Source organism: Amphibalanus amphitrite, unplaced genomic scaffold, assembly GCF_019059575.1.
Source record: "Amphibalanus amphitrite isolate SeventyFive unplaced genomic scaffold, NRLGWU_Aamphi_draft 000526F_arrow, whole genome shotgun sequence".
NCBI lineage: Eukaryota > Metazoa > Arthropoda > Thecostraca > Balanomorpha > Balanidae > Amphibalanus > Amphibalanus amphitrite.
Genome location: NW_024882020.1, coordinates 39,617 through 56,500, shown reverse-complemented (window position 1 = coordinate 56,500; position 16,884 = coordinate 39,617). Strand labels below are relative to the sequence as shown.

At 55.1% G+C, this 16,884-nt stretch overlaps 1 protein-coding gene across 2 annotated transcripts in view; it reads right to left on the bottom strand.

Moving 5' to 3' along the window:
- LOC122393251 (paxillin-like) overlaps window positions 1-16,884 on the bottom strand; it is an 83,411-nt gene that overhangs the window by 41,631 nt on the left and 24,896 nt on the right. For both annotated transcript variants that reach the window (XM_043389113.1, XM_043389112.1), the window contains exon 3: window positions 4,429-4,588. In XM_043389113.1, coding sequence (XP_043245048.1) covers window positions 4,429-4,588 — 160 coding nt within the window. The remainder of the gene's footprint in view (window positions 1-4,428; window positions 4,589-16,884) is intronic.

The following is a 16,884-nucleotide window of genomic DNA, read 5'->3' as shown; positions in this document are numbered from 1 at the left end:
ACGGATTGACGAGAGGATCACGATGGTGCCCTTAGTTTGTTTCTAGCTTGACCAATTCGAAAGTTATTCGAGAAAAAAAAACTCTCCAAATCTGGCGCCACATTTTGACTTTTTTGACCCCCTGTGACGTCATCTTTTACCTGACCTGAAAATGACCTTCGTAAAAATTGTAGACCTTGTCCGTGCATACCCCATGCCGTTTACCGCTTGTCGCTATCTTGCTTCGTTCTCGAGATCTCAGGGGGGGGGGCGGTCATCCGCCCCCCCCCCCCGCCGTCGGTTCTAAGTTGGCGCAGACCCCCGTCGGTGTACGGGTTAATTAAATTAACTGGAGGAGAAGCTTAGAGTTTAGATTAAATACACTAAACAATAGTCAAATTGGCATTGATAAGGTGTTCAAATGTGTTTATATCATACAAAAGAGACGTGATGATTTACAACTATGTAGAAGGACTAAGTTGGTTAATGAGATCAAGATGAGATATCGACGATAGCTACAACGGGCATCTATCGCTGTAAAAGTGACAGCAGATGTCTGATTCCCTGTCTCCGTAACACCTCAGCATCATTGATCTCCAGGCGGGCCTGAACACCAGATAAACATCGCGTCTGACGGACCAATCTGCCCGAGCTGTGATCCCTGATCTTTGACATTCGGAGCACCTGTCTGCCTGGACGGAGTGCGAGATCTCACCTACCAAAACAGCCAGCATGCAGCGGGGGACAGAGATCATGTCCGGCCAGACACCTGGCAGCGCTCAAAGCATAGCTTGCCGTGACCCTCCCCGCCAGGCCACATCGCACTGTAGGCCGGCAGCCTGAAAAAGCGCTAGAAATTCCCCCAAACTGACTGTCCGCAATATGAACAAAATAGGTATCATTTAATCCCAAATTGATCGAAGAATACGATTCCGATGCTAGTTTTGCCCTAAGGTCAAAATTGAGGTCGTCAGTTGTCACCAAACACAAGACAATTTAGACTCTCTATAGGGCACCACATTTACCGATTTTAATGATGAACTTTAGTGGTAATTTATTAGTTGACCAATCGTCGTTTTGAACGAAATTTCCTGTCAGACTAGTTCAGGGCACTGTTGTTCACTGTGCCAACATCATTCTGACATATTGCATTGCTTTTCTCCAAGATAAGCTAGCTGTTTGCAAGCAGCTGCAAGACGTAATTTAAAATCATATCCAACTTTTTGATTAGACTTTTATAAAAACGTTATTTCGAGCGGCTAAAAATGAACATTTTATACTAGCCTCTGATTACTCATCTTTTGTTCCATATAGGTGCTTTGCTGCTTTTCCCTGCTACTTTTCGAGATATGCGCCAGTAAACCACATGATGTAGGGGCAATTGTCACCTCGCCGCTCTACTGAAGGCCCGACGCTCTTTAAAACGCTGGAAGTTGTGAAAAGCAAACGCTTATAATCTAAATAAAATATATGTCCCTGAGCTCAGAATTGATCAACGCACACAATGCTGTCAACATTTCTGGGCCAAACTAAAAAATTCAGTCATTATTAACCCCTAAACACAAGTCGGTGATAATTAACAACAACTTGCTCTTTTGTTAGACTTTTTGAGAAATGTTATTTCGAGCCGCTAAAAATGGCCATGCCATACAAACCACCAATCATCTTTCTGTCATGCCCTACTCGCAATTTTTGCTAATGCCTGCTACTCTTCGAGGTCACGTGACCTCACCATTAAAAGTGAATGGGGAAATAAGGAAACTGTTGTTTTTGTGCATGGAATGATTTCAAACTATCTAAAGCACACGGAATCGTGATTTCGTGCACTCCTTGCAAGATCCGATGCCTTACTTTTGCATTTTTGACCTCCTTCCGTGACGTCATTTATGACGTCACACCGGTCATAGGAGTTTCTCGTCAATAACTCATGATCAAATTGAGCCAGCGACTCGGGAAAGCCACCAATGGACTCGGGAAGACCTCCTGAATCGAATGATATGCGATACGACCTCCTTCGATTAAGTTCGTGGCCTGATGGGCTCTGAACTGACCTTGACTCGAGGTCAATACCTTAAGTTGACCTCACCCGAACAAAAAGTATACCATTCGACGCGCCTAAGCCAGGCGAACACGATGGTGCCAAAATCTCTGCTCTGCGGCCATTTTTTGCGAAATCATTTGCCAAAAACCAAACCCTACCTTGGGCTTTTTGACTTCACCTCAGAGGTTACCGGTTGACCTGGGACCTTAAAATCGGGTATCAATCGTTCCGCCTTGAAACGGCGCACACGCTTGTTTTTTCCGCGAGGCTCTAGCTCCATTAGGGGCGAAACGGCAAAAAGGGGTCGTACCAACCCTCCCCCCTCGGCCGGCCGAGGGGGTGGGGGGTCCGACAATAGGTCCGGCGAGGGTTAAGCAGCCCCACTTCGTTTTTAGCATGTTTGCTTGTCACTGAGATCAACAACTCAATCACAAATAATTTCTAGCACTTTTCCGGACCCCCGGCCCAGTGTGCATCGCCCCAGGCGCACCACGGGGCCTTGAGGCAAACACGCTGCGCTCGTCAGCTGGCGACGTGCCACGCCCGCGTCGTCAGTCATCGCGGCGCGTCAGAGACGGTCGCCGCGGACCGTGACCTTGAGCGACGCCAGCTGACCGTGACCCACCTGACCCTGACCGTGACCCGACCGTCGCCTGGGGCGAGAGGCAGTGGTGCGGAACGGGTCGCGGGACTGAAGTTACAGCAATGTCTGTTCTTATGGCGCCCGGTGCGACGGTGAGTTTTGGGTACCTAATGCATATCAATGAACATATCAATAAATGCGTATCATTGTCGGTGTGGGAGTATAGAGTGATAGAGCATCCGCTTATACAGAATGTGTATTGTTTTGTAATGATCACTGGCGGCGGTCATAATCGCATATTCCATGACGGGCGACGGCCACTTTCATTAATGCGCGGACGGAAATGAGCATAGAAAGGTGTGACCGTTGATAACTCTTCCAGCCTTTGCTACAATAAGGAGAATCAGCATACTACACTCCCTCGTTTGCGCTTGTGAAAGGGTTACGAAGCTGCCTGCTACTGTGTTCAAACAACGTAACCGGGGTAACGTTTCAAATTCAGCGAACTGGAACGGAAGTTTCCAACTTTCGTGAAGTCACCTATCGCTATCAGCAACGCATCAGCATTAACTAAGCAAACAATCCTCCCTAAATCTGGCTCCGTCTATCAGTAAGCCAAAGCCGACTAAAGACCGAGGCTTTCACACACAAACACTGGGCGCGGACTGATGAACGTGCAGAGCCAGGCGGAAAAAATACGGGCGTTAGACGCGCCCGAAATCTACATACCAAGTAGGGCAGTAGGGCAGAGGCAGCGGGGAAGCCATCAGAGGTGGTCAGTGGCTACCATACTACCCAGCAGTGGCGGCGGAAGCAGGGGGGCAAGGGGGGCAGCTGCACCCTAAAGCTATGGAAATTGGAAAGGGGCGCCTCGAAAATCTGTAGAGGAGGCAGGAAGTTAAGAGGTGCGGCAGCCATAAAGCTGAGCAGTGCGAGGCGACACCGCAACTGATAAAGGCACTTGTGACACGAAGAGGGTGGCAATGACGTGGGAAAAGTATCTTTTGATATGCTGAAGAGTGGAGGGCATCCTTATCTGAAACAAAGGCAGATGCTGCCGACCCTGTCGAATATAATCTTGCCAGGCGATAAAGGCTAGGAGGGCGCAGCTACTCGAGAAGCGCGCCATGCGGAAGAGGGGCGCCTGCATGCGAAAGAGGGACGCCTGTGTGTGGGACGAAAAAGAAACATTTATGGAGACGTCTTGGAAGGCGATAGCCTCCGAACGCCAACACGAACATATGAGGGCTTATAGCGTTGCAGTGTCAAAAAGGGGCGCCTGATGGCCGATATGCGAGAGGAAATTAGTTTGTGTAACATTTATCGGGGGTGGTTTGCCGTTTACAACATATGAATGTTAAGGGAGGTCCGAGATTGGGGCCTGTAAAATTGCACTGTCCGTATGGGCGGTTACACCCCTAGTGCTAGGGCGTATTTTGCGTTTTTTTTTTTTACTGGGGAGATGATTATGACCAGGAATAGCACTCTGCAAACTTCTATGGGCGCCTGTATAGGGGTGAAACTGATTTTCCAGTGCAGGGACGGCCATCGGCATGGTAAGGGGCGCCCAGCGGGAAGGGGCGCTTCAATATCGTTTGCACCCCTATCCTAGAATACCTTCCGCCGCCACTGCTACCCAGACTTCTGGTGACCGCGGAGGAACGTCATGAAACAAATTAACGGAACCCCGGCCTAGAGAAGGACCGGGGAGTCATGATGCCTGATGACATCCGCTTCCTTAGTTGTAAAAGTCTGAAGTCAGTGACTGACCTCGTGATGACCCGAAAGGACCGAAAGGAGCGATGACCCACGCCCAGTGACTGACCTTTGCCCTGGCTGCCGAGGGTGTTGTAGCGCGCCTCATTGAGGTCGTGTAGCAGGGCGTCCAGCTGCCTCATCCCGCCGGAAGTCTGCTCGGCTGGTGGAGGAGTCTCCTCGCGCCGCACGGTCCGCTTGGTCTCCGACACAACCTCCGTGTACCGGCTCTGAAACGGAACGGTACGTAACGTAATTGAACGGAACTGTCTGCGACACAACCTCCGTGAACCGGTTCTGGAACGGAACAAAACGCTTCGTAATGGAACGCAACCACCTCATGACTCTGCCACCACCTCCATGTCCCGGCTCTGGAACGGAAAGGGCAGTTTGTAAAGGTACGGAACTGTCTGCGACACAACCTCCGTGCACCGGCTCTGGAACGGAAAGGGCAGTTCGTAAAGGTACAGAACTGTCTGCGACACCACCTCCGTGTACCGACTCTGGAACGGAACGAAACGGAACGTAATGGAACGATTGTTTCTCATACAACCTCCGCGTGTACCGGCTCTAGAACGGAAAGGGCAGTTCATAATGGAACGGAACTGTTTCCGATATCTACAACCTCCGTGTACCGGCTCTGGAACGGAACAAAACGTTATGGAACGGAACAAAACTGTCTCCGGTACAATATCCGTGTACCGGCTCTGGCGCGGAAAGGAACGGAACGTAATGAAACGGAACGGAACTGCCTCTATCGCCACCTCTGCGTGTCGGCTCTGGAGTGGATTAGAACGGCACTTGTTGATGAAACGAATCGCAATTAAACGGAACACCATGCGATTGAATGTGATGGACAGATAAGAACGGAGACACCGCACCGTTTCCGTCACTTTCGTGTATGAACCGGCTCTGCAACTGAGTATAGAATTTCGCCATCAGCCGCAGCTCCATGGTTCCAGGTACCCATTCTAAATAAGACAGATGCTGGCAAAAAAAGATAGGCATTGACAATTTAATTTTTTACGGCACAAATTCGGAGAAAATAAATCCAATCCTTACTACTTAGACCTATATACAATAAAATGTTTAGAAGTCTTCAGTTTTTCAAAAACCAAAACTCTTTGAACCTGCAATTTAAGCAGCGCGGCAAACTCGGTCGAAATTTTCCACCTGTGTGGTCTGTTTGTACTGTGCACACTGCACACCGTTTCAATTATCTCCGCATTATGCCGACTTAGCTAGGCGATCAGTTTCCATTTGTCCCGGACGTCGGTCATAATATCACGGGAGTCACACCAATCATCGACCGAACAATGACGCCGACACCCGTGTCGACACACATCGGGGGTACTGGCGCCGTCCGACAGCCGATATTTGCATACAGTTTCACCGATAATGGCGGTCAAGTGACCGAGCGGCCCGGCGCCGGGCGAGCCGCTCACTGCCGGGGACGGCGTATTCAAATACTGCATTGCACTGGGGGAGGTATTCAAATATATTCAAATATAAATATAAATATATTCAGATATCAAAAGTATTCAAATATAATACCACTCGAGCTGTTTTGGACTAACCATGAGTGCATTCCGACTTTGAGAGGGTTCGAATGTGAGCGATGGGCTAAGGAGGTTTAGAATGTGAATATTCATTGCCTATTAATGTGCAGTGAACTTAACGTACACTCAGGTAATTGTGTAGCTCATTCAATGAAAGTAGGGTGAACAGCCTGTAACAATGAAATGTCTGCATTATGCATGATATTAGGGAAAGGTCCGCTGTGACGGTTAAGTGTGCACCGTGCACGTGACCTGAACCAATATGGAAAGAGAGACGGATGATATAACGTGAGCAATTGCAGGTATACGTTTAAACGTACAGACGGTCTATAACATACCTACATATAGCAACATAAACGCGTGACGTATCGTAAGTGGGACGTTTGGAACAGGTGGTTTGGCGTGAGTCACAGATATGATGTGATGTGATGTGATGTGTTGTGTTGTGTTGCACGTGATGTGATGTGCTGACTGTATTCTGAAACATGAATGGCAACTTAGCGGCCCCCCGGCTAAGAGGCGTTGGGCGAGGGCAGACAGATGCCGGAGAGAGCGAGGGAGAGGGAGGGAGGGTGGGAGGGAGAGAGATAAGCGGAGCGGGCGGGCTGGGGCGGGAGGCACGAGGGGAGCGCGGGATATAGGACAGTCAGAGACGAGCCAGCGAAGGGGACGGACCATCGGTCATGGTCTCAACAATTTTTTGGCTTCTCTCGTTGTGTGACACTCGGAGTGACGGAGAGGCTATGAATAGTGACGGCGAAAGAGGGAGTGGTGGCATGGTACTCAGAGGGGCGGTGCCTTGCGATTCAGCGCAGCGCAGGAGCTGGGAGGCAGAGAACCAACCGCCTGTGACGACTCATGACGCGAGGTTTGTCAGTAGATGCCACTGACTACAGGTAAGCGAAGGGCCGAGTTCGCTGTTGTGTAACTGGCCGTGCGCCGCGACAGCTTGATGGGCGCAGTAACCTGCGCTCTCGAGAGCAGGGATGCTTTTGTGGGCAGACCGCGAAGGCGCCACTTTCCAGCTCTTGGGAGCTTATTGTCATGGCTGTCAGCTGTCGATGTATAATCAGCGTGTAGACAGAATTCGCGCGACTTGCGTCATTGCGGAGTCACGCGCTGTCTAATCTGGATGGTGTTGTCCGACATCTCGTGCTACAAATCGAATAGGCTGGCAATATCGGCTTGGGAGAGACGGTCGTGGACGTTTTTTTTCGTTGCTTCGTCAAGAGCTTTTGGACGCTTGAAGCGCGCCACCGCGGCAGCTGTGGTCGTGGGAGCGCTCCGTGAGGACCCAGACTGTGGGTTAGCGCTTGCCTGGTCTCCTGTTGTCACAGTTCGGTGCCTGGTTGCCAGCGCGACTGCCGACTGCGGCGGGGGAGCGGGACGGGGTCAGACGTCCCTGTGCATATGGAGTGTGGCAGCGGCTGAGGGGCCTGCTGGTTGGTCTTTGAAGCCTTTGGGGGCTGGTGGGTGCGGTGCGGTACCCTTGGGGGCGAACGCGGTCAGTGATTTGGTGACCTCGGGTGACATTTTCAGGGCTGATATCAGGTTTGGCCCGTGACCACCTGCACCCTGGTATCGCTGCGCGCTGCACGGTGCAGCGGCGCTTAACCCCTGCGCTCCGGCTGAGCGAGCGGAGCCGGGTGGGTGACGTCATCGAAGCACGCCGCACGCAGCCAGATCTAGGCGCCGGGCCAGGGCCCTGTTTACGGCCGCTGCCAGGCTGCCAGCGTGCGCTATCACACGTGCTAATTGGGTTTCATGACATCCGTACATCCGTATCTCCAACCCTACCAATATGTCGTCACATGTGTGACTTTAGCTCGCAAATGCGATAGCAGCGTGGTAGCAGCATCGAGTGAAATACCGCTCAAAAACGGGAATGGCCCTCCCTTTGTCCGCGCGGTCCACGGGCCCGCCGGCGCCGCGGCGCGGCGGACCGGGCGCGGCGGACCGGGCAGCGGAGACCCAATAAAGTAAACAGCCCGGCCTTATCGGTCACGGTGTCGTATGGCGGCGCCCGGCCGCATGGCTCACAGCTGGGGCATGGGTGACTGTCCGCTGGAGTCATGGGACGGGCAGTGGGACAGGGCCAAGGAGAAAGGAACATGGTGTTTGAGGGAGAGTCGAGGGGGCAGTGACCCTTCCGGAACGGGGTGATCGTGGTGGTCCCAGATGATGTCTTATTGAGTTTTTACAGACCTAAAGCGCGCGCAGCGGCGCGCCGTCGGTTCGCAGGCACACCACGGATACCCACCGGCTGTCGCTGTTCCGGACCACGCGGGCTCTGACGTGCCCGCGTCTTTGCGTGGCTTGACCGCCTTTGCCGGGCGAGGAGCAGCCGCGTGAGCGGTCGAGGGTCAGTTTGACCGAGTGGTGCGGGTCGCTGGTTGTTGGCAGAATACAATGCGACGCCGCGGACCGATTAGTGGTGTCATCTGGGATTGGACCTTCGGAATTCCGTTTTGTCTAATGTTCATTTCGGGAGATGGTTGAACAAAGGTTACACTGGCTTGGACAGCTTGAACAATCACTTGCTCGGGGGACGAGAAACGCTATTTCTTCTATCCCTGCTTCCTGGTTGATAAGAACGAGCTTAGACAAGCTTCGGCAGGGTGCGCTGAAGGAGCAGAGCGCCGGTGGCGACCGGGCAAGCGCCGCGGGATGACCGGGGGGGGGGGGGGGTGGCAGACCGCTACGGGCGCCACTATCGCGGGTCTGACGGGCGGCCGTGGGCGGTGGGAGCTCTTGGGAGTTTCCTGCCCTTGAAGGCGACAGTAGCTGTCCTAGCTCTCGAGCTTATTGCCCTTGGGGGGGCGAGCTTGCTGCCCCTTGGGGGCGAAGGTAGCTGTTACAGCCCTTGGGAGTTAATTGTCTTCGGGCGACGATGGCTGTACAAGCTCTTGAGGAGCTTATTGCCCTTGGGGGCGACTGAGGCTGCACGGGCTCTTGGGAGCTTATTGCCCGTGGGGGCGACGATGGCTGTACAAGCTCTTGGGGAGCTTATTGCCCTTGGGGGCGACTGTGGCTGCACGGGCTCTTGGGAGCTTTGCCCTTGGGGGCGACGATGGTTGTACGAGCTCTTGGGAGCTTATTGCCCTTGGGGGCGACGACGGCCGTACAAGCTCCTGGGAGCTTATTGTCCTTGGGGGCGACTGAGGCTGTACGAGCCCTCGAAAGCTTTGCTCGTGGGGGCGACTGAGGCTGCACGGGCTCTTGGGAGCTTTGCCCTTGGGGGCGACGATGGTTGTACGAGCTCTTGGGAGCTTCTTCCTCTTGGGGGCGAGCTTGCTGCCCTTGGGGGCGACGGTAGCCGTACGAGCTCTTGGGAGCTTATTGCCCTTGGGGGCAACGATGGCTGTACAAGCTCTTGGGAGCTTATCGCCCTTGGGGGCGACTTGGGAGCTTATTGCTCTTGGGGCGAGCTTGCTGCCCTTGGGGGCGACGGTAGCCGTCCGAGCTCTTGGGAGCTTATTGCCCTTGGGGGCGACGATGGCTGTACAAGCTCTTGGGAGCTTATTGCCCTTGGGGGCGACTGAGGCTGTACAAGCTCTTGGGAGCTTTGCCCTTGAGGCGACGATGGTTGTACAAGCTCTTGGGAGCTTATTGCTCTTGGGGGGACGGTAACCGTACAAGCCTTTGGGTGCTTAACGCCCTTGGGGGCGACGAGCTTGCTGCCCTGGGGGGCGACGGTAGCCGTACGAGCTCTTGGGAGCTTATTGCCCTTGGGGGCGACGATGGCTGTACAAGCGCTTGGGAGCTTATTGCCCTTGGGGGCGACTGAGGCTATACAAGCTCTTGGGAGCTTTGCCCTTGGGGGCGACGATGGTTGTATAAGCTCTTGGGAGCTTATTGCCCTTGGGGGCGACGGTAACCGTGCGGGCCTTCGGGTGCTTATTGCCCTTGGGGGCGACGATGGCTGTACGAGCTCTTGGGAGCTTATTTTCCTTGGAGGCGGGCTTTGTGCCCTTGAGGCGACAGTAGCTGTACGAGCTCTTGGGAGCTTATTGCCCTTGGGGTGACGATGGCTGCACGAGTGCTTGGGAGCTCATCGCCCTTGGGGGCGAGCTTGCTGCCCCTGGGGCGACGGTAGCTCTTGGAAGCTTCTTGCCCTTGGGGGCGACGTTGGCTGTACGGGCTGTTAGGAGCTTTTTGCTCTTAGGGGCGAGCTTGCTGCCCTCGAAGGCGACAGTAGCCGTATGAGCTCTTAGGAGCTCACTGCCCTTGGGGGCGACGATGGATGACTGTATGAGCTCTTGGAAGCTTATTGCCCTTGGGGGCGAGCTTGATGCCTGCCCTCGAAGGCTTCAGCACACGTCCGAGCTCTTGAAGCTTGCCTTTGAGGGCGACGACGGCCGTTCGAGCTCTTGGGAGCTTATTGCCCTGGGAGCGAGCTTGCTGCCCTTGGGGGCGACGGTCGCTGTACGAGCTCATGTGAGCTTTGCCCTTGGGGCGACGATGGCTGTACGAGCTCTTGGGAGCTTATTGCCGTTGGGGGAGAGCTTTCTGCCCTTGGGGGCGACGGTAGCTGTACGTGTTCTTGGTAGCTTAGCGCTTGCTGCCCTTGGGGGTGACGGTAGCCCTATTGCCCTTGGGGGCGACTGAGGCGGTACGAGCTCTTGGGAGCTTATTGCACCTAGTGGCGACGACGGCTGTATGAGCTCTTGGGAGCTTATTGCCCTTGGGGCGAGCTTGCTCCCCCTTGGGGCGACGGTAGCTGTACGAGCTTTTGGGAGCTTATTGCCCTTGGGGCGACCGAAGCTGTACGAGCTCTTGGGAGCTTTCCCTGTGGGACCGACGGCAGCCCTACGAGCTCTTGAAAGCTTATTGCCCTTAGGCGCAGCTACTGGGTGCGGCACTGTCGGGAGCCCCCTGGCGCTCGCCGGCCGCCGCCGCGCTTGACCCTCAAGGAGCGACACCCAAGGCCGTACTTGGTAGCCGGGAGCGGCCCGGTTCTCCTCCCAGATCTGTGTGCTTTTCGCCTTGGGCGGGAGTAAGAGGTCCGGTTATCTTACCCGATGTTTGCTGTTCGCCCTGTTCTCTCTGTCCGCCGCGTGTCCGCGCCCGCTGCGCCGCGACCGCCCGGCGCGGGGAGGGGCACGCGATATGGGCCGAAGGTCCACCGCGCGGCCAACGCGCGGGTCCCGGTCTAATTACTGGATAGGAGGATGCGCCGCGGGGCGGCGTCCACCCAGCTGCGCGCCCCCATCCCTGGTGGGGGAGGGGGAGGGCGCGGTGACAGGGCGGGCGCTTGGCCGGCTCGAGTGGCGGGGCGGCACACACAGGGGCGCTCGCCACCCCTCTCCCTCGTCACTCGCAGGGGGGTAGGCGCGAACGGCTCGGCCATCTGCGGGCAGTGTGCGACGGTTCGCACGTGTCGCGGCGTTGCGGGGACCGGCACTGGATCGACGAGGAGGGCGTAGCGCGCTGCCTTTTTCGGCGGGCTGCGTGCCAGCAATTCTTTCGTTTCACAACCGGGCCGCGGGCCGCGGCGGGTGTGAGCTCCGGATGTGTGGACGCGCCAGAGCGACCCGTCCGACTATCTGTATCTGCCGGCGACCTATACGGTCATCTGACCGGTGCGGGCGTTGGGGCTGTGCAAGCTCTGGGGAGCTTGTTGCCCTTGGGGGCAGACCGCGTGGGTGCTACTGTCGGGAGGCTGGGGGAGAATGACGGGGGCTTGCGAGCTCTTGGAAGTCATAGTTGACGGTGCGAGGGCAGGCTGCATGTGCGCTACTGTCCAGAGCTCTTGGGAGCATGACGGGTGGCCGCGCGAGCTCTTGGGAGATCATAGTTGGCGGTGCGAGCTCTTGGGAGCTTATAGCCCTTGGGGGCACACCGTTAGTGACTCTACTGTCGAGAGCTCTGGGGGCATGTCAGGTGGCTGTGCGAGCTTTTGGGTGCTCTTGCCCTGGGATATACCGTTTGGGCGCTGATGTCGAGAGCTCCTGGGAGCCTGACGAAGGGAGCTGCGCGAGCTATTGGGTACTACTGCCCTTGGTGCAGACCGCCAAGGCCACTGTTGTCGAGAGTTCTTGGGAGCCTGACCGGTGGCCGGGCGAGCTTTTGGAGCTTCTTGCCCTGGGGGCTAGCAGCTACGATAGTTTTCTGTCGCGACCTCCAGGAAGCATGACGGGTTACTGTGCGAGCTCTCGGGAGCTCATTGCCCTTGGGGGCAGACCGCTATGGGTGCTACTGTAGAGAGATATTGGGAGCCTGAAGGATGGCTGCGCGAGCTCGCGAGAGCTTCTTGCCCTTGGGGGCAGACCGCTATGGGTGCCAATGTCTAGAGCTCGTTGGAGCCGGACGGGTGGCTGCGCAAACTCTTCAGAGCTATTGCTCTTGGGGGCAGACCGCATAGGCGCTACTGTTGGAAGCTTTAGGAGCACAAGCGCCTGCTCGAGCCGGCGGGAGCCTATTGTCCTTGGGAGCAGACGGATACGGGTGTTACTGTCGCAAGCTCTTGGGAGCCGACGGATGGCCGTGCGAGCTCTTGGGAGCTTATTGCCCTCGGGGGAAGCCTCTATGGGGTTCGTGTCGAGAGCTCCTGGGAGCTTACAGTTGGCTGTGCGAGCTCTTAGGAGCCTCTTGCCGTTGGGGGCAGACCGCTAAGAGTGTTCACAGCGGGAGCTCTATTGAGCATGACGGGTAACCGTGCGAGCTCTCGGGAGCTTATTGCTCTAAGGTTGCTGACGAGAGCTCTTGGGAGCTTACATTTGGCTATGCGAGCTCCGAGCTCTTGAGAGCATCTTGCCCTGGGGGCAGACCGCTACGTATGTTTCATGCCACGAGCTCTAGGGAGCGCAAGAGAGCATCACGGATGGCTGCGATTTTCGAGAGCTCTTAGGAGCTTAAAGTTGGCTAAACAAGCTCTCGGGAGCTTCCTGCCTTTAAGGCCAGGCCGCTTCGGGTGTTTTCCCCGGCGCGAGCTCTAGGGAACATGACGGGTGGCCGTGGCAGCTCTCGGGAGCTCTCCACTTGACTGCGCGAGCTCTTGGGAGCTTAATGCCCTCGGGGCAGACCGCTACGGGCGTTTCCTGGCGCAGCTCAAGGGAGTATGATAGGTGGCCGTGGGGGCTCAATTGGGAACTTGCAGTTGGCTGGTTAAGCTTTTGGGAGTTCCTTGCCCCGGGGGCAGACTGCTACGGGGGTTTTCCTGTCGCGAGCTCAAGGGAGCATGGCGAGTGGTTGTGAGCTCTTGGGAGCTTACAGTGGTCTGGACCAGCTCTCGGGTTCCTGCCCTTGGGGGCAGACCGCTCCGGATGGTTCCGGTCCCGATCTCCAGGGAACACTACGAGTGGCTGTGGAAGCTCTTAGGAGCTTACAATTAGCTACGTGGCCTATTGCGTGGTCGCTCCGTTTGGCGGGGTTTGGCGGGTGGTTCCAGGAGCAGGAACTGCCACCAGTGGGCGATCGGCCTTTACTCAGCCAACAGAGTGTCTAGATCACGGAGGCGTCAGGCATGAGCCCAATGGCAACTTAGCGGCCCCCCGGCTAAGAGGCGTTGGGCGAGGGCAGACAGATGCCGGAGAGAGCGAGGGAGAGGGAGGGAGGGTGGGAGGGAGAGAGATAAGCGGAGCGGGCGGGCTGGGGCGGGAGGCACGAGGGGAGCGCGGGATATAGGACAGTCAGAGACGAGCCAGCGAAGGGGACGGACCATCGGTCATGGTCTCAACAATTTTTTTTTGTTCTTCTTTGTTTTTTTCCCTGTCGTGACCCCACTGTGGCGGGTGGTTCCAGGAGCAGGAACTGCCACCAGTGGGCGATCGGCCTTTACTCAGCCAACAGAGTGTCTAGATCACGGAGGCGTCAGGCATGAGCCCAACAGATGGTAGCGCATGGACGGTTATGGGACGTCCACAGTCAACACTGAATCGGTGGCTCATCGTGAACAGATGTTATGATGTTAGCATAGTTAGTGAACTGTCCAGCAAGGCGTTAGAGCCGCGAATATCAGTAGTAATATGTGGCAGATCGGTGAACTACAAGACACGGCTACTGTCGGCTATAGCACCTGGTATAGGCGTGAACATGTGATAAACATTGAACAGGTGTTACATCAGTAAATACATAACACGTCAGTGAGCATATGTGTACATTAGTGAACAGGTGCTGTGACGTAATTAGGTGGTAAATCAGTGAACAGACAATGCAAAATGATGAGATGGTTAAACGTGAACAGGTGGTAGCTACATCCGCGTCCCAGCCCACGCGCGAACAGTGCAGGGTCGCTGGGCGTCGGCCGACAGTCCGCACCCGCAGGCAGGCTGGCAGTCGCCAGTGCAGTGGTGGGCCCGCCCGGTCCCCCCCCCCCCGCCCGGTGCTGAACCGACCGCTCTCACCGCTGCACTAGTTTTCAGCCCAGAGGCAGTCCCACCGCTGCGTGGTGTTTAGGATATAGGTAGGGATAATGAAAATGGAAGATAATATATACGAAGTGAGTAAATAGAAACTTAAATTTTAATCGCGTCTGTTTTACCCAAAAGATGCCTACTGGGCAGTAATCGCCACGCCATGTGTGGATCGCCCATGATCGTAAATACAATACAATACAATACGGATTACACATAGGTAGTACAGTTATTACTGCTCTTCCTGTATCGACCATTTCCTATGCCTGTAAATAACCGATGAGCTCATCAGTACAAGCAAATCCCTCAATGGCTACCATGACGTTGCAACTTACATTCCAACGTAGTACAACCCATCAAACCCATCATAAGCAATAAACGGGTTTTCACCTCGTAAATCAGCATCATCTATCTCATCCGTACGAGCAATATCCTATCCTGTTTTAGGCTGGGATTTAACTCCACGTGACCGGCCCAGGGTCGGGGCGTGCCTGGTTTTAGTCGAGTGGCCCGCCCTTGACTGCCTTATTGGTGCTGGGCTGCTGTCGGAGGGAGGGCGGTGGTCCGCTGTAACCAGGGACTGCAGTGGCCACTCCACCCGGTTCAGTCCGACGACGGAGAGCGGCCACCAGGTCTGAGGTCTCACCTGCTCTGGCGTGCCTGGTAGGCGAAGCAGCTAAAAGGAGAGTCCCCGGCTCTGTCACTGGATACTCACAGTCTTTAGTTCAGCGCTCGACAAAATCTTAACAGATAACATTATTGATGACTCCGTAATCCACACCGAGTGGTTCTCGGCCCAGCGTGTATCAGATTCCGTTTGGGCAGCAAATGCACTTACAGAAAATACGACTCCTCAGAGCTCGATTTCGGCAAGGCGCTGGCGGAAATGCTATACACGGCTGAGCCAGCTGTTAGTGTTCACTGTGGGAGCTCTCGTCCACAGTCTCACCTGCGTTCACAGTTCAGCACAACCCCACACAAAACTATCCCACCAGTCGCCACTCCCGTCACACTACCCGTCACAGCGCCCGTCACAGCTGACCCGTTTCAGTCACACCTCCCAGCTGGGGTCGACCGCAGCAAACTGAGCAGCAGAACCGTCCGCGGCAGACGTGCGCCGCCGTGCACCCCGCGGCACCTCTCTATATGGCCCGGCACGCGTGCTGGAATGTCAAGAGCGCCGCCAGCACACACCGGCTATGCTGGAGCCCGGGTCCGCCCCCGCAGCCGGACGGCACAGTGCTCTGGCCGGAAGGACGGCGGGGGCGGGGGGGGGGAGGGGAAGGTCACGCGGGGGGACATCTGATACACAGGTGCTCACAATGGAGATCCTACAAGCGCAGAATGACGCAGGAGAGGTAGGTTGATGCCTGGAGATGCTACCCGAATTGATGATTGTTGAATATTGGTGTGCGTGATAAGGAGGGAATAAATAATAAGAGACCAAAGCCCTCATTTGGGTCAAGGGTATGCCATCGAAGAAAAGTCACTGAACATCTAGCATCAAACTTGATAATGGTTAAAAGGAAAGGTAAGTCAGTTTCTGCTTATCAGGTTCAATTTCGCGCAGTATTGAATAAAATGACCACTGTATGTTCGCATTTTGCACTTGTTTTATTCAATTACTGCTTAACAGCAAAATTTCCTGCCGCAAACAGGTTTCTTGGCGAAGTGTGGCTCCTCAAACCCATGCACGAGGCGAACCGATCAGATCACATGCCGATGTCACACGTGAAAGGAGTTACAGCCCTAGGTCCGGCTCATTGCCGCGCAACAGACCGGGCCGGCACCCGTTTACAGCCACCGGATGTCATAAAACCCCTGCCGATGATATCCGGTGGCTTACATCGCCGCCGTATTACCGAGGGAAGTACCCGGCGCCGAGCCCAAGATAAACATGTTTATTGTTTAGACGCATTTACGCCGGATCGGCTCGGTCGTCAGTCACCGCAGCTGTTGCAGAGAGTGAGAAAATGGCTGTTGAATGTTGTTGCAGGTTGGGAGTCCTTCCTTCTCGAAGAGTATGTACATGGGCGGTGTTTTGAGTACAACTGCATTTAGAGCGTGCACGGTGTCATAACAACTACAAAACCATAGCGGAAGCTTATCGTTTGAAAGAAATCGTTTTTCTTCAGCAGATGAAACTGCACTCCATGGAGCGCAATTAAAAGCTCCTTTGCAAGGGATTTTACTGATGTAACGAATGCAAGTTAACCCAAGACAGCCAACATATATATAACATTGCGATAAACACCTCAGTAAGGACGTGCATTGTGCAACAAACTCCTATTTCTACAGCATGTTGCTAAGCGCAGCCGGCATTCTGTATGGCATTAGTGTCCCACCCCTTCCGACCCCGCCTTCTTTCCCCTGTAGCGGCGACCGGGTCATCAGTACGAGTAAATCCATCTATGGCTACCATGATGATGCACAGAGGCGGATCCAGCTCGGAGTTTTTTTTTGGGGGGGGGGGGCAAACCATAACAATTTATCGATTCTTTCCATGCCTCGTCCATAGGCGTAATGTTAAAATTATGCCGTTTGGGGGGGGGGGGCAAATGCCCATTTTGCCCCCCCCCCTGGATCCGCCACTGACGATGCAGCCTGCGCGAC